This window comes from Sinohyriopsis cumingii, chromosome 2 (assembly GCF_028554795.1).
Source record: "Sinohyriopsis cumingii isolate HCF-2022 chromosome 2, ASM2855479v2, whole genome shotgun sequence".
Classification (NCBI taxonomy): Eukaryota; Metazoa; Mollusca; class Bivalvia; order Unionida; family Unionidae; genus Sinohyriopsis; species Sinohyriopsis cumingii.
In genome coordinates, this window is record NC_142962.1 from 122,268,604 (window position 1) to 122,294,340 (window position 25,737).

General features: G+C 41.7%; 1 protein-coding gene across 1 annotated transcript in view; it reads right to left on the minus strand.

Annotated features, from left to right (window-relative positions):
• Positions 1 to 1,829: 1,829 nt before the first annotated feature.
• Positions 1,830 to 25,737, minus strand: part of LOC149805730 (uncharacterized) — a 29,864-nt gene continuing 5,956 nt past the window's right edge. The window contains exon 2 of the mRNA XM_089950402.1: positions 1,830 to 4,947. Within this exon, the coding sequence (XP_089806528.1) occupies positions 2,209 to 4,947 (2,739 nt within the window). The 3' untranslated portion in view covers positions 1,830 to 2,208. The remainder of the gene's footprint in view (positions 4,948 to 25,737) is intronic.

Below are 25,737 nucleotides of genomic sequence, written 5' to 3' on the forward strand. Positions count from 1 at the left end.
AAATCACGAGTTATTCCTTCTTAGAGTCGTTAAGTTGTACTTCGCCGAGTACCTGAGCATTTATAAGGAATTCCTGAATATCACTCAGGTAACCACTTACCAGATTCTTAGTAGTAATATTCTGGAGAATATCACATGCAACCAGGTGACACTGTAGTCTTCATTCTAGCAGGAGTGGTTTCATTGCGAGTCATGTCGTCATGCGCAATCATTCACAATACCCTCGTTTTGGTTGCAATGCATGCATGAGGATGTATGACGCTGTCATCAGTTCAATGCTGAAAAGTTTTTTAAAAAAAATAATTTTTAAGATATCATCACCTTTTTGTTCTGTTGCATTTAGCCACTAACTGATGTGTTAGGATCCACATGGTTAAATCTTTTGTCTGATTCCTTCACTACAAAGTTACCTCTGTAGACCTTATTTTTGTCCTCATTATATGTTGTTGGTTTCTCTCAGCCAAGTAAACACAGTCCCACCTGACAAAGTTAATGTGATCATAGCAATTAAATAATGTAAGTATTTCCTGAAAAGTAAAGATGTGAAACTGCCAGAGACCATCATGCTAGGCACAGATGAACAGAAGTAGTATGCAGACTATGTTTATAATGATGCATAGTTTGTAAGTTTATGGTTTCTTTGCTGAATATAAACGTAGCCATGTTATTATGAAATCTGGTCAATGCCAGCGTGTCACTAGCGCGTCATAATCATCGTGGATCATCAGATCGCGATGCATTCACTAAATGGTCTCTCATTCCATGGTCCTGAAGCAAAGCATTGTACTGTATTAGATGCAAAGCTCGTGGTTTTCTCACCTCACCCCATTCCGAAGTTATGCACATTTCAACTTTCGCATGGCTGCTATTTTAATTTTGTGGCGATTACAGTATTTTCAAGAGGCCATAAAGGTAGGCAAATTAGAGTTCAGATAATTCTCAAGATGGCTGCCATGGTGCTCCAATTAACTTTTGGACTGGCACAGTTTTAATATAGGATCCAGTAGATATAAAAAGAGCTATTTTAGCGAAAACCTCGTGCTGATAGGGCTTCCCATGTAGGAGGAATCAAAATAACTGAATTTTTAAGATTGCCGAGCCTTTATTTAGAATCAACTAGGCATCAGAAGCCCTCTGGTGAAAAGTCCACGTCAATACGAGGAGTAACTGTAAGATTCGCAAGATGGCTGCATTGGAGGCCATACTGGACATCCGATCGGCACCATTTTTATGTAGGGCCAAACAGACATCGTAAGAAGTCTTGTAGTGACAAACAAAAAAGCGTTTATATGGCCATCCATTTAGAAGTAGCAATATAAAGATTTTCAAGATGGCCGCTTTAGGGAAAAAATATTTTCAAGTGCCATATTAGACATCAGATCGGCACTATTTCTTTTTAGGACCAGCTAAACTTCATAATAATCTTTTAGCGAAACTCCGATGTTGATATGACCACTCTTTCAGGAGGAGTAGCGAAAATAGGAATTTTAAAATGTCCGAGCTGCACCATTTCATTTAGGCCCAACTAGATCATACGCTGAATGTGTGTTCAAAGTTTCTTGGCAATCCTCCAAGTAGTTAAATAGGAATATCGATAACTAACTTGTGCTAACGCATGGACGGACGATGGACAAAAGGCCATTCCATTAGCTCTTTTCAACTTCTGGACTACGACCAGAAGAGCTAAAAAAAAAAAAAAAGGAAATTATTTCCTCAAGACAATCAGCTCTGCTTTGCACAGCTGATAGCTGATCGCCATTGAAACATTCTATTTTGTGAATTAAAATTATACTATTCATAAATTTCATCGCAGTTGCATTTGTAGTTTTATTTACATAATCTCAAACAAATTAAACTACATAGTTTTAATGGAGTGATATTTATATCATTCATATATATATATATATATATATATATATATATATATATATATATATATATATATATAATTGAAGCAATTTTTCCGCAGCGAGGGAAGTCTAAAGTTCACAAGTCATGCTTAATGTAGAGATGTCTTCTGTGGACCTCTGAGAGTGAATATTCTCTCATAAATTGTTTGGATTCTGATTTACTTTTGTGAAACTATACTGACAGAACATTAGATGATCACCAAAGGATACGAAAAATAATCATTTATACTGCAAATTAATATAATGGATTTAACTTCATAGAATTAAGGCACACTAGATAATGATATGATATTTTGTCCTACTGAAGCACACAAGGCGGTCCAGCATGATGTGAAACTGGTTTCATTGGGTTAGCTTTTCTTGCTTCATTGCTGATCTTCTCACGGCGGTGTTTTCGTGAAACACCCTGCCCAGTCTGGCCCAACAGAAAACCAAATGGGTTCAGCAATCCCAATTCGTCAACCATTGCATCGTTGACAGAATAATCAACATCTTCACCAAGTTCTTGGTCCTCCGGTAGATCCCATTTCCATGGGAAGATATCATCAGTGGACAGAAGTTCTTCCCATGCAGTCTCAACATCATCAATAGGTACAGGACCAGTCATGAGCTGATCCCTGAATATAGACATTGGCTTGATGATAGGCTTACCAAAGATATCTTGCGAGAGATGTCCACAATACTCACACATTGGGATTGACTGGCCGTATGAGCATTTGTCGCAGTTACGACAATGCCATGTCCTCCATGTGCTGCATTTATGGCATCGCGTGCAGTGTTTATCATGATCATTCTGAACAATCTCCTTGTAGCAAAACGAGAAGTAGACATTATCACTGGCGTTAAGTCGAATAAGTTCAGCCACCGTCATATTGTCGATGTCGATCATTACGTCATCACCTTCTATATTGAAATCCGAGGCATCAATTCCATAGCTGCTGGCTTGAAGAGGTTTACTTAAAAGTTCCTCCAACTCCGATACAAACGTACAGGAAAAGTTGATGTAGTCATTCAAGCATGCAGGGAGGTGAAGACCACCAAGAAGGTTATTTGTGTCGCATTTACTGCCACCACTCATATCTTGCAGATTGATTTTAGTCCTTTCCGACTCTTCTTTTGTGATAAGGTTATAATCCAGCAAAACATACAGTATTTTTTCTCTTCTAACATAAATATCATGGTTGCTCAAAGAAGCAGAAGTTGAGCTTTCATCTGTGTTTTCGTCTTTATCTGCTGTTTTATTTTCCTGAGAGGATGGAGCAGATGTTATTGTTAAATCAGGTAAATTTAGATTTGTGTTCAGACTGGATTCCCTCGCTACAATTAGAGCTGCCAAGTCTTTAATTTCTGATAGAAATCCTCCAAGGTAAACACAGCAGGAAGGTTCAGACCTAGCGCCTTGAGCAAATATATTTTCCCTTGCTTGCCAACGGTTTCTGTCCTCAGCACTTGTGTGTATCCATTTCTGCATCATCATTGGCATTTCATTTAATTGGGCCTTAAAAATTCCTACCTCTTCTTTTTTGTCTGCATGTAGGCTCCAGCGAGTTATTGTACGAAGATCAATATCTATTCTTAATTGTCGCGAGACTTCAAAACAGTGCACGCTGTAAATTATTGCATCAGCTACATCATGAGTCAGCTTTTGACGTCTGATAGACTGAATCTCATCCTCAGACATGGTAGCTTGGAAACAGAAAAAGTTGATCACCAGAGTTCCATTCACAGGATTAACTGACGCAACAAACTGACCTTCGCGACTGGTTATTAAAGTCTTTTCATTCATTGCTACCAAAAAACATACGCTGTGAGGCATTTGATCTTCGATATCATCTGATGTGATGTCATATCTTCCCTTCACTGATGACCAATCTAAAGTGTCCTCTAGTTTCGCTCCAAACTCTTTCTTTTCCGAGAAGAGATTGTCTTTAAAGTCCTTCAATGTCTGTTTTGCACTATTAATCAGTCCTGGTGACAATTCAACAGTCTTTGCACCATTGTTCTGAACATCACGAAGAAGCTTAAATGAATGACTGATTTTCAGCTTCAGTCCGATCTCTTTTTTTTCCCTTCTAGGAAGGGACATGCAGAAGGACTCGTATTGAACGGTTGTCCTGAGACTTCCCATCAGGTTATATATTATGTCTTGTCTTTCACTGCACCCCAAAATAGACTCATCGTCAGTGGCATCTGCTCCATGCATTTCACTTGAAATGTCATTTTCTACGTCAACCTTATTAGATGGAACATCATTCCTATTCTCAAGTTCATCATTGTTGCTACAGACTCTGTACTTCTTTGCTTTTCTGCTCTTAGTTTTCTCCGCCATTTTCTTCTTCTTGCCCTTGACTCCTCTCAGTGCTTTAAGTTCTTTACTATGTCCAGGGCATGAGGTAATATTACTGCCAACATTTCCTTTTCTCTTGGGAACATCTTTCCCCATAGGGTGACCTGGTTCTAAATCTACTTCAGTGACATTCAAGGTGGAGTCAGTTTTACTTATGCCAGAACTTATACTTTCTATCAAAGTCGATTCTGAACTTGGATAAATAACACTTTTAAATATATCTTTGTGAGATTTGTCATTCACTTTTTCGTCTATAACGAAATTATTTTCTGAGCTAGATTGACTTGAATTCCATGGGATTTCGGCACTAGGTTTTAAACCTCTATCAGATGCAAAAATTCCAAAAGGTCTTTCATTATAAATTCTCGTGCTTTCATCAAAGCAATCAAGACTGTTCTCAACATCTTCATCATCAACCAGTGATGATTGTGTTTGTTGAGGCGGTGATGCGGCTTCTTTCTTGGCATGGGATTTCTTCAGAATTGGTTCATAATCGTGAGACTCGTGTAAAGAACTGCTCTTTGATTCTTGGCTTTCAAGACTTGTTTCTGACAGACCTGATGATACAGCTGCCTGTTCATCTGAAACTGGTGCAAGTCTGGGTGACTTCACTGCATTTTCCACATCAGATTCGTCAGGAGGTGATCGCCTTTCTTTAGATGCCACTTTATTCCGTCGACTCGACATGATCTAAGAACAGAAAAAATGGGTAATGTATTGCAGAGAAAATAATTATAACTTTCTGAGTGATCAAAGTATCTAGATATATCGTTTTTAACACATGCAAAAATGTTCATTGCAACGTTTATGCATAATCAGCTGGGATATGAACTGAAGAAAAAACCTCAGTTTTGTTGATGAAGCATTTTCACTTAGGGGCCGTCCATTTAGTGCGTACGCATGGGGGTGGGGTGGTATAACCCTAATGCATACGCCTGCGCATGGACGGGGTCTACTGATATTGTACGTACGCATATAAAATGGTGTGGGGATGGGTGTGAAACCTCGATAATAATTTGTTTAATACGTAAGCTGTTCGACTGGGTTCAGTCGGCGTTTGAATTTTAGAGGACACTAAACAAACTGTTTCAAGTTACGCAGCTTATTTCTTTGATGCAGCCAGACATTCGACGTCGGTGGACTATCTTCTTATTAAACATGAGTTTTTAGTATCCTTGCGAAAGACACTTAACTCATATTTCATCGGCATGATATTGCCAAGAACGTGTTCAAATCTCATTAAAAACAACAAAATAATGAAATCTGCTTATCTCTATAAAACAGGGTCGGATTAAGGTCTCTGTTGAACACAGTCATACACTTTTCATAGCACGATATTCGCAGGCCCTAGGTATACATTTTTCAGTAACATTGTGTTCGTAGGCCCTATGCTCACTGCCTACTGTACCTGTTGGATAATACGGCCCTGCCGATAACTATACTCCTAAAGAAAAAAGGTAAAACAAGATCAAGCAAAATAACCAAATGATTTCTATCAGCCTTCAAAGGAATATGTGAAGTTAGAGAGCATATTCATTGCACTCGTGATGGATGTCTTACTAGTTTTTTTTTTCTTCTTCTATGCCATCGTGCCGAAGTCATGTGTACCTTTTGATCACAATAAATTGTCAAGTAGCAACGCATGGGAAATACACATCTCTTCATAAGTAGGAAAAGATATCACAAGAGTTAAATATCTCATTATTAAATAGCCGTATTACATATACTCCTATCATCTTTAAACCAGAACAATCTTACTAATTGGTCCTTGGGGCTTTAAATATGTAACAAGAAAAGCTAAACCCCAACAAGCACTCAATAATCCAAAATATAAATTTATTTCCAAAACAAATATAAAGTCAAACAAAGTGAAAGGATTAAAAATAACTTACAGCGTTGTATGAATTCCTAGAATTTCCTAAATCTGCTATCAGTTTCACTGTAATTCGGAAACGCTTCAAAGGAATTCCGAATGAAAGTTCTAATGTGCTGAAGTACAAGCGCCACAAACAAAATTACTTCCGTTCATGGCTGCCATCGTTGATCAGCCGAGTACCATCTCTATTCCCACCAAGTAACCAACACAAGTAAACGCCTGATATTTGCACAGTACCGTGAATAATATAATATATGTGCAAAAGAAACAAGAGTAATTCAACATCATCTGTTAATTAGTAAGTAGTGTTTACTATCTTAAAAACTGATCCTATATAATAAAGTGGGATATAACGTGGGGTCTAAAGGAAATAAATACTCTTGATAAATGCATGGTACCTAAGTACATGCAGCGTGAGACTGCTGATTTGAAATGTCGAGACGAATTCACAAAAGCTTTAGGTACTGATACTCAAATATCGTTTATTTTTTTAACTTCAAAAAAAATCTTACCTTTTGTTGGGTTAGTGGAATTTTCATCAAAAGTCCGTTCCCCCAAAAATGTCAACAGAATTTGACGACTACTTTTTGAAAAGCCAACGTATTTTTCTGCACTGTTTTAAAAAGTTTATTTATAACGTAGTGCTCATTAGAAATCACATGTACTTAAATAATAATAATAATAATAATAATAATAATAATAATAATAATATTATTATTATTATTATTATTTTATTATTATGATGATTATATGGACGCTTTGACATCATTATCCTAATAAAATTCTAACCTTTTGGTTACACTCATTTAAATTCGCATCGTCACCAATTTAATTTAAACACCATTACAACCAAATACGGCATTGTTTATTTGCCAATCATACACAGATGCTTACATACTAAATTCTTTCATTAACAAATAGATCAATGAATCAAGAAATACATGAACAGATGGCTACACGAACAAGTAGAAACATGTAATGGTTTTCAGTTTTCTTTGGGTGAAATCAATCATTTGGCTATTGTTCAAGTTAAAAAGCCAATCGTTAAAATACAATTTCATATTTCGAAAAGCATTTGATAAGTACTCGGTTTTGACACCATACACAAATTCATATTTTCTTAGGCACGTGTTTCATTTTAATACACTGAAGATTAAACAATATTTGACTGTACTAATTAAAATTGGTTTGTCCAGCTGTCTCTGGTACATGCACTCGCTTTCGCGAAAAGTATTTGTACGTAAAAGCTCTGGCATAATAATACATGCTATTAAAGTTTAATTCCGTAATTGATACTGTATCCCGAAGAGCACTGTCCGGAAACACTCGTTCAAGATGACAATCGTTGGGGCATCACACAAAATAAGTTTTAAAAACAAATCACAATTTTGCTTGTTTGTCAGAAATAACTGCATTTATGTTTCATAGTTACGTGCTTGATAGCGTTTAAGCTTCACTATTACGTCTTTCGATATAAGCCAGGTAATTTCCACCTTTCTTTTGTATTTCGTGCTACAGGGCGCTTAATTTCAAGTATAATCTATCTATCAGTTCGACGAAGTGAATTTCCTAATCAACAATTAAAGTGTTTTACATCTTGAATATATGTGATTGATGTTGACAATGGTTTATTAGAGAAGCAAAATGGTGGCTCAAGTGCTTTGCAATGCAGGTATGTGTGTACATTATCGTGACGTCAGTGAAAACATCCCATTAGCATTGCTCTCAAAAAGAAGCTGCAAAGGCTGCAAGGGGGTGTCAGATGTCAACCGTAATCTTTTGTTTTGAGAAGAGAAACGGATTGTTTGAGTGACACTAATCAAAATGATTGGAATTAAACAGAAATTTATTAATACAGCGAATAGACTGTTATGACGAATTTAAATATGGCACACATAAATAAACGAGAATTGACTGAGGCAAGTAACATTTGTTTTCATTTAAAAGCCCCAATGCCGCCATTTACAGGTCCATCCCTAGGGCAAGGCGAACGGGGAAACCGTCTTGGGCTCCGCGCTTTCAGGAAATCAACTCCGCAATGCAATTTTTTGTTTGCTTGGGGCCCCGCGTTCATCGCTTGTTACATTGGGCCCACCATGCTGCTTTAGGCCCCGCACATCCAAGGGCTGGGCCTGGCCGTATATCATAACTGTCACAATTCTTCCAGTCTCATTAAATTTAGAAGAAAGGAAATGATTTGTTAGAGAAGCTATCTGACACAAACCATTCTTTGAAATAATCAAGATGTCATGTTCAAACGATGTTCAAACATTCAGTGTAAGAGGTGCCACACGCTAATTCAGTCAAAGAAGTTGCTCGTAATTCCGTTTTTTTTCGGAAGCGCTCCAAATGTAGTGCTTTGACACATTCGACAAATTATCTTAGTGACTAATCTAATAGTAACACTATTGGTAAGATGGGCACAATCAAATTCGAGAGGGAATGAAGAGAAGCAGGCCCAATATTTTTAAGTGGCTTCGAGAAGAAAAAGCGTGCATTAGATATAAATACGACTTGGGTGAATACTGGCAATCAGCTTGGGTGTGGTAATAACTTGAAAGGCGAACTTGGGCTTAAAACAATGCGACAGAGCGTGGTGTTGACTTATGTTTATAACGGTGACGTCATAACATCTTGTGTTCCAGCTTTTAGCTCAAATCAGTTGACCCACGGAAGTGGTCGTAAACATTGTTCACATGTGTAAAATAACCGGGTTTCTGACTTCGATGGAGAAATTAGATGGCTCATATTGTGATGAAACGTCGATATTACTTGTTTTTAATGGAGCCCAACGATGATTAGGGCCAATATCTGTCAAGAGTCAGTATTATTTAGACGATTTGGCAAATACGACTTTTTTTGCACGTAACGGCGACATTTGAACATTTAGATACTATAACATCCGCGAAAAAAAGTAAATGTAGATCTCAAGTGATTCTTTATATAATTGGTCATATTTCTGGTGTACAATTTACATGTTTTGTTATTTCTAATGATAATGTTATACCGTGTGCATAGTTATATATTATTAAGTGTGCTGTATCAAATTTGCTTTTCAAATTTAAGTGTTCATTGCTAAAAAAAAAAAACTCCGACAGACCAACGCCGGTGTCCCCTCTAATTCAGACTGGGCTGCTCCTATACTTTTAGCGAAGTTTTATTGGGCTTGTCATAAAAAATCTAATTTGTCTGATAGTGCTGACGAAATGTGGTATTTTATTTTAAAGATATTCGAAGGCTATTAAATAAATAATATGTTCTCGATGTAGGTCGCTTACCTTATAAAGACAATCTTATTACCGTATTTGTATCAAAAGCTGCAAACTTTGTGTACAAAGGGAAACATGTGACCTATAGATGGGGAACAGATTGCCTAGGTTACCAATAATTAGAACTCTCTTAGACTTAACATACTGTAGTAGTTAAGTGGGATACATTAGCCTCAATGGGAATTAGCATTACAGAACCCCTTGGGAACGTTTAGCTTCAATGGAAATTTAACATGGGGAAAAATCGTGGGACAATATAGCCTCAAGGGGAATTTAACATGGGAAAAGTCTTGGGTCACTCTAGCCTCAAGGGGAATTGAACATGGGGAAAAAGTCTTGGGCCACTCTAGCCTCAAGGGGAATTGAACATGGAAAAAAAATCTCGGGTCTGTTGAGTGACAAGGGAAAATGGAACAGGGTCGGGACCCTATTTTAATATGGTTCCTACCTGATGGGTCTATGAAAAGGGAACATACGAAAATTGAAACAGGGAGGATTCTCTATTTTTTTTAAACAAAACAAAATAAAAAAAAAAAATAAAATAAAATAAAATAAAAAAATAAAAAAGAGGTAGGCAACTGAAAGTCTATCTCTTTTCGAGAGATGTAGGTGGCCCTGAAAAGGGCCTTTGGGTTTCTTCGTCTAATTTCTTCTATTTCTCCACCAACTTCTTATTTTCTGTCCTACACTTTTTCTCTTCTTTGCTTTCGTTTCTTCCTCCTTTTTCTCTTCTTTTGGCTTTTCCTCCTCTTCTTTCTTCCTCTTCTCATTTTCTTCTTCTTTTTCAATTTTTTCTTTCCATTCTCTCATCCTTATCCTTTCCTCTTCATCCTCCTTTATTTCTTTCATCAGAGCACTGATCATGTCTTTACTTTTCTTAAATTGTTGATCTCCATCTTCACTCGATGGGGACTATAAGAATAGTGATCCTCGTTTAGCCTCACTAACATTTGCTCCATCATACCCAAATTGTACAGGACGTCTTGCAATGTTTTCATTTTATCAAGTTGGTTTGAAGCCATCTTCTTTTTTATTCTCTGTAGAATGGTTTGAACGACGAATACTGTGGGTTCTTATAGCTAAAGCGCGGACGTGATGGAAAACATCCCCTAAAACAAAATTAATATTACCTAGATATGACCAAACAACGCGCGGACGTGAAGGAAAACATCCCCTACTTTTCTTATCTCATATGATCTACTATCCACATTCGCCAAGTAGCAAGAAACAAACCAAAATCTACCATTCACACAAGCCAAGCATCAAAATCAAATCCTATTCAAATCCTAATCTACTATCCACACAAACGTACGTGATCGGTTATAAAAATCAAACTATACTCTCCACATACGCTAAGAAACAATAAACAAACCCATAATCTACTATTCACACAAACGTACGTGAGCGCTTGCAAACACAAACGCACAAACACAAATACAAACACATACCCTCGTACTAAAAAAAAAAAAAGAGTCAGTGTTTATATTCACACTACTCTACATACACACATTGGCAAATCGATTACTATTTCTTTTCTAGAGATTGGAGTAGCCCTGAAAAGGGCTGTTTATTTTTTGAACTCCATGGCACCTGGTTAATGATGGCACCTTCCAGGCCTGGCACCACACACACATCCTCTTCCCCAGTCTCTTTTCACTCTTTTTTGGGGGAGAGCAGAGGCGGGATAAGTGGCTTCAGAATCCCAATTTTCTGTCTCTGGGATTCTGAAATTTTCTTCTTGTGGTTGTGGTACAGCCATTCCTCTCTTCTTTTCCTCCTCTTCTTTTTTTCTTCTCTCCTCCTCTTCTTTGTTTCTTCTCTCCTCCTCTTTCATCCTTCCCTCTTCTACAATGGCTTCCGCGGCCAGTTCATTTAGTATGTGCCTGGCATATTCCAGGTGCACATGAAGTTCCAACAGTTTTGCTAGCCTTCTGCTCATTCTCAAGTGTTGATCAATCAACAAGGGTAGCTAAACTGCCAAGCGAGTTTCAATTTATACTAAAAGCGCGGACGTGAAGGAAAACATCCCCTAAAACAAAATTGATCTTACCTAGATCATGACCAAACAACGCGCGGACTTAAAAGAAACACTCACTGACTTTTTTTTATACTACCCATCACTATTCTAAAAAAATTTCATTTAATCAATAATGTACTATCCACATACGCAAAGCAATCAAATCACACCCCAAATCTACTCTACCCACACGTCAAACAGCAAAAAACATCATCTTAATCTACTATCCACACAAACGTACGTGAGCATTTACAAACACACAATCATATACACAAACACATTCACTCACACTATAAAAAAAGAGTCAGTGTTTATATTCACACTACTCTACATACACACATTGGCAAATGGATTGTTATTTCTTTTCTAGAGTATTGGGTAGCCCTGAAAAGGGCTGTTTTTTTGCTTGTGCAAAGTTGAAGCTAGGGCGATCTTTTAGTTTCTAAGAATGCGATGTCCTCTGACGATAGGTCTGCTTCTTCGGAAAGAGAAGAAGAACTCTTTGGTGTCGATACGACAATCGACAAAGCCTCTGTCAGGTTCAGGTTGCTGCTGCTGTTGCTGCTCTCTCTGCTGTTTCTGAAGTCTGTACTTCTCTGTCCATTCTTCTTTCTCCCTGTTCACTTCTTCTCTGAAGAGCTCTTCTATCAGGTCTTCAGTGACTTTTAGCATTCTCACATTCTCTGTTGTTGTGGTGTTTAACGCCATTTTTCAGCACACGATAGGCTATACATGGCGGCCAGTATTAATGGTGGAGGAAGAACCCGGGAAAACACCGGAAAGAACCACCGACCCACGAGAAACTACTGGCAAGCTTTCTCACATACCCACATTGGCTGAATCCTAGACTCGAACCGCCGCAGACAGAGGTGAGATGGCAGTGATCCGTAACGAAGAGCGCTTTAGACCACTCGGCCACTCGGGGCCCCTCACATTCTCTATCTCTTCTGGCTTCGGTATCAGACTGTGTCTGACCCTATGCAAATTCACGTAGGCTTCGTTTAGCTTAGCTAGTTTGGAGCACATCTTCGTAGGAGGATGAGTCGACAATGGATTGTTAGACTGGAGGCTACCCCGGCTTTAAAGTCAAAGCGCGGACGTGAAGGAAAACATCCCTCCACGGTTTTCGAGCCGGAACGTTCAATGAGTGCTATGAGAGGGATAGTAAGAAGTCAAAGAGCATGAATCAAATTCTTATAGCCAAACAAAAGACCAAGCCATTTTTTCAAAACACAACACTTTTTATTCAAAATCACTTAACACTAAAAAACGACTCTAACATTTTTAACAATAATCCAACAATATAACATCAAACATTTTGTTTCAAATGACAAACATTTTTTTTTTCCAACTCACACATTATTTTGGACAAGGCTGACAACGTTGTGAATGAAATTGTGATTTCCACTGTTGGAAGTCATTAGGCCATTGATGGACACTACGTTTCCTAGCTTGAGACAAAAGATAAGCATAATGGTCACAAAACCATTGATCTACTTTCACATCGTTTCTAGAAGAAGAGCGAGGATGAAAATGAGTCACTAAATGTTCTAGTGAATAGCCCAGGCTGCGATGATGCAGAAAATACACACAATATTGTCCACACACCAAGGAATCTGTGCCTTGTAATTTCACATTATTGAATCGGGTGGTCTGAGCATTTCTTCTCATAAAGTCAATGATATCGTCTTCCAAAGGGGGCAATCCATACGAATCGAAATATTCCACACATCCTTCTTGAGGAAAGTAGACGGCTACCCAGTGGGTTCCTGGGAGATGACTGTCGTCCGTGTTGATCACATAAAATAGATGGTCTTGAGGTTTGCGATGAGGGAGTTCATCTTTAGCACAGACGACAGCATTCCAAGAAGCCGTGTACGAACTGTGGTTCAAAAGGTAATAAAGTTCCCAGGTATCCATGTTTTGTGTGTTTTTTTTTCTTCTTCACAGGTAATAATAAGTCATCAATTCGATCCTGACTTTTTGCTTGAAAATGTCTGACAAATAACCGTTTCTTCGCTTCGTCTCCCCACTCTGATTCAGGAGAGCTTCGATACGATGGATCTCTTGAGTGGTTAATGGTGGACAAGAATGTTCGCGCAAGTCTTTATACCACTGATGCAACACGACTTCGTTCGAGATGAGACTCCAAGCTTCGTCCAGATACTCGTTCAATTTTTCTTCTTCACTCAGCATTAGGCATTTATCGTGTTGAATTTGACTGAGATGATCGTTTTGACATCCATAGCAATCTTTCTTGATCAATTCCGTCATTTTTTCGACCAAGTGTTTGGCAAAACAGGAGAATAAATGGGCTTCTTGTTCTGGCCATCTTGACTTCATCATGATAACTTCTTCGTCTTTGTCTGGAGATTCTTCTTCCCCGGTCTCCTCACATTCCATCTTCAAAGTTTCTCCACTAGGCAAAGAGGGATAACAGTCTTTCATGGCTTCTAATAGTCTAGAATGACTTCTCTCAAACTGTTGATTTCTATGGTATTGTCAAATTCTACATACAGGAGAACGTTCACTGTGTGATCTGGAGGTGGATTTGCAAACTGAAGTTCCACACGAATCTGACCCGATTTTATAGGGTGGAAATGTCCCTCGTCGCTGCCTTGGTCTGGAATGAAATCAAAACCCCACAAAGCATAGCCTCCTGCATAATCGTCGTACGAAATACCGTGACTGGTGTTGGTTCCTAACTGTCCGGTGGCTTCGTACAGGGACAAGTACGATCTCAAATAATTCTTCGCGACACCAAAGTTGGGCTCAAAGGGTCGGGTACACAAGGTCTTGCCGTCGCGACTGACTTCGATCTTGGGCAAATTGTAATGTTGAAACTCAAAAGGATTTTGATCGTGGGTTCCGTTGAAGGCTGAATTCCTGACGATACCATCAATCAAACGCTTGGGTAACTGTCCTTGGAACAGATGATCTTCGATCATAGATCGCTGTCCAGCGGAAATGGTGAACGTTTTCACTTCTACGCGTCGTATCGGATACTTGGCGGTCGTTCTGCTCAACGTCTGACTGACGTCGTTTCCCACTTAGGTAACACTTCCACACGACGCACGTAAAGTCGGGCTTCTTGAATGATAGTTTTGTATTCATTGGCATGGGCCATCAAATGGAAAGCGGCACTGCTACGATTCAGTCTCAGACGGATATCCACCCCGTTCAGCAAATACTTTTCTTGTAACCATATGTCCAAATGCAAACGATCCATCAGTTCTAAACTTCGCCCTTGCAGAATTTTCTTACGACGGTCATTAAACCCCACATTGTGAGGATTGTCATCATCTGTCAGGACTGTGTCGCTAAACGTGCCTACACCTGCCGTGTCAGGTTTCCATACCACGCAAGCATCCAGATGAGTATTCTTGGCTTCTTTTCCGTACGTCAAGAGATTGTCCAGGTAGGCACGATATGGGTAAGTATCCATGCTGCTGCCGACCAGTTTGTTATTCAAGTACAAGTCCACTTCGTTGAACAAGGAATGCATGAAATTGTCGCCTCCTGGATTGGTGTTGTCCGTTTTGATCACTTTCACTTTCAAATACAGGTAACTGCTATTCAGATCGATGTAATCTTCGGGTTGTCCTTTGATTTCAAACTCGATGGGAGCGGAATCCGTCAAAGAAGAGACGGGATGAAATTCCACCCACTGAGATTCTTGCATGGTCATCATGGTGGGGGGCATGGCAAACAGATCCAGTTCCGAGTTGGAACAGGCGCAAGACCCTCGGTGCATCATTTTTTCTCTTTCTCAATAATCGAAAACGTCTAAGTCTCGAACGGTTCTTCTTTTCTTTGCCTTTCTAGCTTTAGACGTGTGAAGTCTGGTGAAAGGGTGATTTCTTCGTCGTCTCTTTCTGCCTTGTCCTTGCTGAATGCTTGACTCGGTAGCGTGCAGGGCATTTATAGGTGTGTCTCGTCGACCCAAAAGGTCTTTGCCCGTTTGCAGCAAGACATTTTTGCCTGCCCTCATGAAGGCTTCTTTAGGATTTTGTTTGTCGATGATGATATTTTGGAGAAATTCATTGCCTTGTGTCAGTGCCGCATCTTTCAAGGCGTGCAATGCGCGCGTCACCATCGGTTTCAACACCGGGGCCACCGAACGAAAGGCCGATTTCAGCATATCTCCTAAACCCTGTTCTCGCTGTCGAGCAACCCCTCGGTACACTGGATACATGACTTACGAGTCGTGAGAGAACCGTTTTCGAAAATGGAGTTTCACCGTGACTTTTCCTTTGGTGAATGGAATATTTTGCCCCAGATCTCCTTTTATAGCAATGTTGACCGTGTCCAAATAAGACTTGCTGACAGGCAAATAGTGAGGATGTACAAATTCGCGGTGAACGTGGTACGTGTTTCCACCTTCCTCGTCAGTGACCGTGGCAGAATCCACTTTGAAAGGAATGACACGCAGTAACGGCAAAGAGGTGTGTCCCACCACGTTATACTCCACCACATCGGAGTACACAAACATCAAATTCAGTCCTTGGTTCAGTTCTACCGGGGCACGAAATAACTTGCTAAAAGACTCGTTGTCGTAAATGAATGGTAATTCCTTTTTCTTGAACATGGCCTTTCTCATGTCCATGTCTCCGCCCAACATGTCAAACAATTCAGGACAAAATAAAATGGACACGATTTTACTCCCATCAAATTTCATCAAGAAGCGACGAACTGCTTTGTGGTATTCCATGGTGACACTTTTTTTGACACTTTCCAAAACTTTCAGAAACACGACATTAAACCTCGAGGTTATGGTGCTCACCAAATGTTGACCACTAAAATAATAGCCTGGGGGAACGAACAAGTGATAGGTGGTGTACTTTTGATTTTTTGTGCCAGGTGTTTTCTTGTTATATTTGCCATAGGTATCCAAGTACTGTTGCAATTGTTCGTCATGAACTTCCACATCAAAAATATTTTGATTGGGAAGGACATTGGGGACTTGGGTCGGGTGAATGATTTCTACTAAAGCCACTTCCCGATGGGCTTCGTGATCTAATGGGATGGTCTGAGGTAATTTGGCCGTGTAACAGCACAACGTGTTGTTGGGAAACACCTCCATGGAACTATCACTGGGTAAGGTTAAGTAAAACTGGTTTTGGTGACTCATAATTCCAGAGTTCTGTGGCTGTCCGAGGGGTTACTGGACGTCAGAGGCGTGTCTCCGCTCAAAATGGGGTTATTGTTGTTGTTCGAGTGGTGACTGACACTGGCACTGGACACAAGGTTCCCCTGGTTCCCGTTGGAAGAGAATTTCAGGGAGGGATTGGGAAGCAGGTAACCGATGCAACTGCTCAATAAAATGGTCCAAAATTGTTTGTCTCCTTGTTGAAAACTTAAATTAGCGATGGCTGCCCCGAGGACACAATACACCACGAAGATTTGGCAGAAAAAGACGATTTGCGTTTTAGGCACACGTTCTCCACACCACACCCACAAGGGTTGTTTCTGTAAATCTTGCAGAGAAGAACTGGGTGAAGGAGTGGTCGACGTAGCTGCGTCTGTGTGAAAGGGCATGATGGTCACTTCTTTTTATAGTCAATGACTTGCGAAGCGTCGATCCAAGAATCAAAACTGGGTGGATATCCTTTCCAACGTACTTTGACTTCTTTGACACGTCGTTTACCCACTTTACGGGTTCTGCGTTCGAGAATGCTTTCGGTGTCGTACACGTCTTCTTTTTTGGTGACACGTTGTAACTCGGGTAAGTAAAACGTTCCTTTGAGCACTTCTCCGTTCATGTCTTCCAATTTATAGACGGTAGGATGACGGCCATGCACTCGTCCAGTGACACGAAACAATTCGGTCGTCCAGTTAGGTAAGTAACCTTTGTCGAAAGTGCGTTTGGTTTTGCCAATGCGTACCCAATCTCCTACGGTCAACACTCCACTTTTCTTGGGGGCAGCCCTCGTCGGGGACGTACCAAACAGGCACTCAAACACCAACACTTCCTTCTCGGGAGTCACTTCTTGCGGGGCACGTCCGATGCTTCGATGGTAAGATTGGTTGTACGCTTGCACCAGGTGCGGTAAGATGTCGATGTACTTCAGAGTGTGGTGATGTGTAAAATATTTCCACATGCGTTCTTTCAAAGTGCGTTGAAAACGTTCCACGATGCTGGCTTTGCTTTCGGGATTCTCGGTGGTAAAAAAATGAATGTCACGTTTCTTTAATTCTTTTTGGAAAGCTTGGTTCAGAAATTCGGTGCCTTTGTCCGTTTGCCATCGAAGAGGGTGACGACCGCTTTGTTTCAACACCCGTTGCAGGGCTCGCACTAACTCGCTGCTCGATTTGGAAGTCAAGGGCACGACCCAGGCAAATTTGGAAAAGACGTCGATGACACAAAACAAATATTTGTAGCCACGATTGTAGCTGGCCAAATGAGAGACATCGGCTAAATCGGCTTGCCATTGATGATCGATGCCTTCCACTTGGGTGCGACTTCTGGAAAACTTGCGTCGAATGGGTTTGTGTAAAGTGTAGGTAGCTTGTTCTTGTAACCATCGTTGCACTTGAGGTAAATGGAGACTTTTAAGTCGCATTTTAGCAGTACGATACAATTTTTGAACTCCTGCGTAACCTGCAGGATGCCAGGGATCGTAGTAAATGCTGGCTAACACTTTTTCCATTTTGTGTTTGTGTGTTAATAAGGCACCCACTCTTGGAAGATGCTACTCATTTTCTCTTGGGGTACTTTCTTGGATTGCAATGCTTTGCGTGTGCGACCAGCAATAGGTGTCGCAGAGGAGGATGTCGGAACAGGGGATATCGGTTCTTGTTTCACTTCTGTCTTCACTTCTGTCTTCACTTTCTTTTTCTCTTGTGATGAAGAAGGGGTGGTCATCATCTTTTTAATCCATCCAATTCTGGAGGTAGGTGGTGTTGTTAACTTGCGTACTTTTTCTGGTGGAGTTTGAAACCCTTCTTCTTCTTCTTCTTTTTCTGTCTTGGCCACTGGTAGTGGTGGTGGTACTGGTGATGGTGCTGGACTTTTCATCAAGGTCTTAAAATCTTTCAGAGTGGGTAGAGCTGTTTCGTCTAAAGCTTTCTGGTGAAAGAGTTGCAGTCGTTGCAAGAGTTGACCGTACTTTTGCGATTTTTCTGTTTCGGACAAATCTTGGCGATCCATCAAGGACTGCAATTCGTGTTGTAACTGGGACATCTCACTCAAATGGGGATTGGGAGGTAAATGCGGGGTGCGTTGTTCTTGCCAACGATGGTATTCCATCCATCGTTTGTAAGGCACTAAAGCTAGTTTTCGTCCTTCCATGGGGTTGTCAAGGGTCGATTCTGAGATCTTGGGACTTCCGAGGGCCTTTTTATCTTGCTTCCACCTGTCCTCCCAACATGGTTCCCAAGACTCCTTTCAACAATGGGCCTAACAAGAGGGGTAAAATGCCTCCACGTTGGACCAACATCTTCTTCTTTTGACGAAGGGGAATTTTCTTTTGAACCATTTGGCGAAGAATGTGACGATGTTTGCCTAAGCTTTGTTTTTGGTGTTTGGACAAAGGGATCGTGCCTTTCAAGACGTTCAAACAACATTCGCACACGGTATCGATGACCTCTTTGGAAGCTGATTGAATGAGTTTTTTTCGTAGGGGTGGAGAAGCTTTGGACAGGACAGATAACATGTCCCCATGTTTGACTAAACGTGGTGGCAGTCCTTTCCTTTTCTTTCCTTGGGGTTGTTTAGAAGAGGGATGTTTTCTGGAGGGTGACATCTTCAGGAGCACCAAAACACTGATACCCTACTTGGTCACACGCCTTTTTTATACTGGAACGCGTCGCCACTGATTGTGATTACGTCGTATCAATTTCAGGACAGGCATGACACGTCGTGGAGGGGTACGTAACGGACTAAATCGATCCAGTTATTGCTTGGACAAATCCAGTAAACTTTGTAACATGCCCGATCTTTCTTGGACTTTGATTTTGGGAGAAGGTACTTTGTGAGCAGCAGCCACTGCCACAAAATTGGAGGGTCCTGCTACTGGGGAAGTGCTTGGGGTCATCAACGGAGAAGTTCTTGGTGTGATCAACATCTCCAAGTACTCTTCAGTTCTTGGTGTCATCAACGGAGAAGTGGATGAACTTGAGGCTGCCGGAGACGCAGTCACCGCCGTGGCAGGTCGTGGTTTGCGAGTGTAAGTTTGCGTCCTGGCCGAAGTGCCTCTCTTGCGACTAGTTTTCTTCTGTGGACTTTTCTTTTTCTGGGGACTTTTTCTCTGTTTCTTTTTCTGGGGGCTTCTTTTCTTTTTCCGGGGTGGTGTCTGGTAAGAGGAGGGTCCCGCCACTGGAGAAGTTCTCCTTGCGGACCTGGTCTTTTTCTTCTTCTTGGAGCTTCGTTTGACTTTTTTCTTGGGGAGAACTTTGTGGGCATTAGGATCCCATCTTAAGAGAGAGCGAATGATGACCCCTCCTAGAGTACCGCTCCCTCCAGGTTTCAAAATGATTTGTTCTTTGGTTTGTGTGTCGATGCGGGGATCGGCCAGTTGGGTCAAAGCGACTTTATTTCGATCGAAAAAGCGTTTGGTTTTATGAGGAATCTGAATGATCCCTTGGAGTAATTGACGTGCTGTCACCGTGAACCATCGTAAGACTTCTTTGAGACTAGCTTCTAAGACACGAGCTCGTGTTTGTGGATTTTTTTCTCGACTGATGCCATACAAGGCACGAATCAATTTGACGGGAAGATGCGACTGAAGGGACGTCATGTTGACGTTGTGTGAGACAGACGAAAAGTGTCTGAGGTTTTTATAGATTTTTTTGTGGAATGAAGTTAAGTCGAGGACGGAGACGTGTACAGGACAGGCCCTCCGTCTTGGCACCAGTGGTGAAACAAGTGGGTACGAAATCGCAAATCATCGGGGGTCGTAGGTTTCAAATCGACGAGTAAATAGGCGTGTGGAGTTTGAGTGGCATCGTCGTACGCCTGAGTCAGCCAAGGCGTTCCTAACTGTTTGGCTAAGACTTGCACTTGCGATTTATCTCGAGGGCTTTTAAACAAGACCACGTAATGCGCATTGAGACTGATGGTGCGATGGGCTTTACTTTGTTGAAACAAATTTTGAGTGATGTAAACGACACTGGCATTACGATGATGCCCTTTGCGCGTGAACCACAGTTTAATTTCTTCTACGTCTTCTCCTAACATGTCGTCGAAAATGACCAAATGGGTTTGACGGGAGTCAGAGACGATGCCGTCGTCTTCTTTAGGAATGCCTTCCACAAACACGATGGAATCGCCTTGACTTTCTCGCAAGAGGCTATACGCCGATTGCCACTCTTTGTAACACCACACGATGCGCTGAGGTGGTCGATCGATCAAATGATGTTTATGTTCGATCAAGCGTTTGACGAATTCGGTTTTGCCTGAACCGCTAGGTCCAGCAATGAGCACGTTAAAGGGATGGCGAAGATACAAAGCCTCCCAACTGGCACGATCTAAGTGTTCGTCGATGACTTTGACAGTAGAGGAAGAGGGAGCAGAGACAGCAGAGGTAGCCATAGTGTTAGGAATGTCACTTGTGACACGAAAACAGACAAGACAAGAGTTTACATACTTTTTTCAGGACACGTTTATTGAATGTTTTAAACATGAACACGAAAGACAAAAATACATAAAAGCCAAAGGCTTAAGTACAACGATAAAAGGCACATGATAACCATCAACGTGGAATAAACACAAGTGTCTGTGCAACATGTTTTGGGTAATGTTCTGACCAGTTCTATAGTAGGGGTAAGGTCACACAAGTGTCCTCCCGAAAGGGTCTTTCAGGCATATCCACGACTGTCCTGTCCTGGGTGACGGGTTCTTCTGGTACTGTGACTAACACAGGTTGAAAAGTGACTTTTTTCTTTGGACGTTGAAAGGAAGGATCACAACTCTCGAGCATACTGGGCCACTTCTTGGGTTCAAGCCTCAAAATCCCATTTTTTCCAGGCACGGACATCTGTCCAATGGGGGTGTAAGTCACAAGCTACACACACATCGTCATACACGTCTTGGGTAGCTAAAAGTTGACGAATCTTTTTTTCCCGTAGAGGTCGAGAAGTATCCAGATGAAAACGTAAGGCTTTGAGCAAAATGAGTCTCTCGTGAACATTTAAAGGCACCACTTTCATGTTGAATGGGGTGGTAAATACTGTTCGTAAGAGTCCACAAGGAATCAGCTGGTAAACGAAATCCCAGAAAACAAGTCACTAAGACACACACTATGCGTCGTCCCAAACTGATTGGATACAGTTCTTGTAATAATTGATGGTAATGATCCACGGTTTGAATATGGTCATTGAGTTCCTTCCACGGAATCTGTTCAATCACATGTGATAAAAACCTCGGCATGACAGCCTGTTTTTATACTCTTTTTTTCGGATGCAATACAAGTACTTTCTAGCCAGACATCTTCGTTCTCCAGAAGGAAATCTAAATCTTGCATACTGTAACCTACACTTCAGAGTTCGTTTAGGAGCTTCCTCTTCCGCTAAGTAGATTCCACGTAAAATATGTTGGTAATCCTTTAACTTGTCTTCCACAATGCGTTGCTCTAGGTGAATCTCGAAGTAACCAAAATGATGAACATGTCGATCATTGGCGACCTCAAAGTTTTGAACAATGTCTGACCACTGAAACAATTTCTGACGAATCAGTTCTTTTATACCATTCAGGTACCAGTGGTTCAAACACCGGTGACGTAACGGATGCAACTGTTCTTTACGTTTGACTTGTATTTTGACCAGCTCTCGGTAAATGCGTTCTCTCAACTCCACAGGCAAAGCACGAATGTTCTCTTGTAAAGTATCCATAAACAGATTATGGTAAGTTACTTCAATGTCTCGGTCCCACTAAGGGTAAGTAATGACAATTCGGTGACCATCGAGCATGTTCTACGTAGGCCGAATCTTGCGGTTCCCAGTGATGAAGTGACACACCGAAACTGAAGCACTTGACTTTATCTCCTTCGCCCAAGTAGAACAATCCGGCTCTGGCTAATTCTTCGGGGGTCGGTCCTCCCAGATACTTAGGCCATTTTCCTTTGAATGACTGAAGACGATTTTCAAAGTCGCAGTATTCCGACAAACGCACAGGAAACGAATATTCGTCTTTCACAGGTTCGTTTCGATGAGGGTTGGGTGACATGGACAGGAGTTTGCTCAGGGCTGGATGACATCCGTAGGGAGGTAGACGTGAAGGTGAACATCCACCTTTAAAACGGAACCCAGTAAAATGTCCAAGAGGACGAGCGGGATCGCTTTCGCATCCCTCAGGTTTGACACGCACAGCATCACTTTCCATGATAGGGGTAGTGAGAACAAAGTTCCCATGATGCTTTACGGCATCGCTAAGGTCACAGCGTACAGCATCGTACCCATCGCAAGGCTCACAATCGCATTCCACTTCAGAAGCCCCACACTTGAATTGTGCCTGTCTGAACTTGTTTTGTGTTTCTCTGAAAGTATTCATCTTGTTCGCTTGGTCTTGGTAGTCACAATGAACTATCGATCTTGCCTAGGGTTCCTTTTTATATACAGACCAGTAGCGACGTGTCCATACGGTAAGGTGAAATGATTGGGCAGTCGCACTCGCTTCTGGTACACGATTTGATAGACTTTTTCCAAGGGTCGACTGACGATGTGGTGAGTGGGTAAGCGTACAATCTTGTTGGGTTGATAGGTGGTCACTTTAAAGTGTTGATCTTTTCCAGACTGCAAGGGTTCTTTCAGTACCCCAAAGTTGACCACTCGACTGGTACGATAATTCAGAGTCAATCCTTTCACTTTACACGTCGTGTGCACTTCTCCTTGTTTGTCCCGGTATTCGTAGCCATAATTTTTAGGACCGCCACTCGCGAAACTTAGAATCTTGTCGTCGGGATGCTCGTCTGTCCAGGCTCCTAAACGGTCTCCTTCGATGTCAGGGTGCTGTTGACTCGGGTGATGGATGTAAATGCAACTGTCCGTGTCAAAGTACAGGACGCGTTCCCCTAACAGTTCTAAAGCTTCGTACAATTTTAAGCGAGCATGGGCTGTCACGTAAGCCGCAATGATGACATTTCCAAAGAGGTCGTCATGTTCAAAGTCCAGATCTTCTTCGTAATTCACTAAGATCAAATCCTCGCGAACGACGTCCACGTGTTTCATGTATTTGGTTTTGTCGTGAATCATCTGGAAGTAGCGGGAAGGTTCTGTCAAATATTCCGTCTTGGGTAAACACGGTCGTTGTGCCATTTTTCCCCACAAGCAATTTAACATCACTTTGGCAAACGATCGCCTGCCTTCGTTTTTCTCGATGTGGTCTAAAGGGATGCCTTCTTGTGCCCAGTACTTCTCTTTGAATGTCTTTTGGTCTTCGGGAGTGTGACACCAGGACGGATAGCCGCTGGCTTCTTGCTTCAGTTTCAAAAAGGCATCCAATTAGTCGACGAAAAAGCCTTTCTGAGTGGGGTCACCCTTGTGATATTGTTCTGTCTTGGGAAAGTGACAAATTTCGTAAACTTCTAACAGTTGATATCCCATGTCCAGAGCTTTGAACAATTCTACGCTGACCCACGTCCACGTCAAGGCCCGTTCTTCCTGGGTGTGATGGCAAGGTTGATATTGGTTGCACGTTTCTGCACAAGTACGGCACAAAGGAAACATCAGTTTGCCTTGGCAATGGTGAGGTAACACGGGATGGTACAAGTCCGTGGGAGGCAAAACTTTACACTTGATCAGACCTTCGTATTGTCGAATGTTTTTCAGGTCGATGTGTTCCGTCAACAATTGTGGGTGCCCTACAGGAAAGCGACAATATTTGCACACGTAGGGATACAGCGAACACACGTCCAAGTATTTCATTTCTTCTCCTTTCTCTTCGTCGGCTTGGTACAGCAAACACGTGGCATTGGTCCTTCCTCCGTACAAACTATCCCTCGGGTTCAGCGGATCCATGAACTGGTAACTTTCCACGACACGTTTAAACTCGGGATCGGTTTTCAAACGGTGATCGTACTCGTGTTCCCACATTTCCACCACTTGGTATCCTTCCTGTTCTAACTTTAGGCGTCGCTGACAAGTGGCCTGGAACAAGTCTTCCATGGTTCGTTGTAAAAACTGATTTTTAGTGTCGCAGTCAGGGTAACAGACGGGACATCCGTGAAATAAGCAACCGTTAAACTCGTACACGATCTTGGGGTTTTTCTAAGTCCCAGCCATCGACCAAATGCGTTACTATGGTCTTTTCACCTCATCCGTTGCGGGCATGCTGAATCCATTTGTCTTCCTTGTCGCACAAGTAATGTAACCAGCGTAGGGCTTTGACCGAGTATTGACGTTTGACATAGTGGGTCGTTTGAGGACTGATGACAGCCACGGTGTTTTCAGGCATGAATCGTTGGCGGTACACTAAGGAACACGCTTTGGCAATGGTGCAAGCTTCTTTCAAAGGATCGACCCCTCCGTGTTCCATGAACAGTTCTCGAAATGTTCCACAGCAACGCCGTAAAATGTCCACGTCGGAACGACAATACTTTAGCATTTCTTCCTGAAAGTCGAAAGGGTCGGAGGCGTGAGCCTGGTACCAAGCGTAGAAAGCTTCTCGTTGTTCGGTACGCATGTTGTCGGGATCGTAATAGTGAGCCTCAGGCAAATGGGGTAGAACGGCGTGTTGATTGGCTTCCGTATTGAAAAAGTGTGGAAAGTACCCTTTAGCCATTTCTGTCATTCCAAACGTTTTAGGCATTCGACTCAAAGGCATGCGAAGTAACTCATCGAATCTTTAAACTGCACTTGTCCCACTTGCATGAAAATGATTTTGGCTCCGTTCAAAGTGACTTTAGGACGTTCGGTGCCATGTTCCGTATAGTACCTCAAAAGAAACTGTCATCGTATCCGGAGAAATTGTGAGCTATCACTGTGGCATGACGATGACAATCTCCGTAACGTTCGATGTCCTCTTGGCTCCACGTCTTGTCGATGGGGTCTAAGACCCATTAGGCAAAATCGGCTAGCGTGTTCGGTCCTCGAAAGATTTTTTCACGCCCTCCAAGAATCTTCCTGCAGTGAGGGCAATGACTGAAGATAGGTTCTTGAATACACTTGTCGCACGCTCGATGAGCCACGCAGAAATTAGGAATGTGAATACCGGTCTCTTGCATGCATTCGAAATCGAAACAGATGAAATTGCCTTTCTTCTTGTGTCCATCCTCTTTCTCTGGTGGGGATTGGTATTTTTGCACGTAGCATTGGTGTTCCAAGTCCACGATGTGGTGACAAATGTGACATTTTTTTCTTTCCTGAACATACGTGTGCCTTGG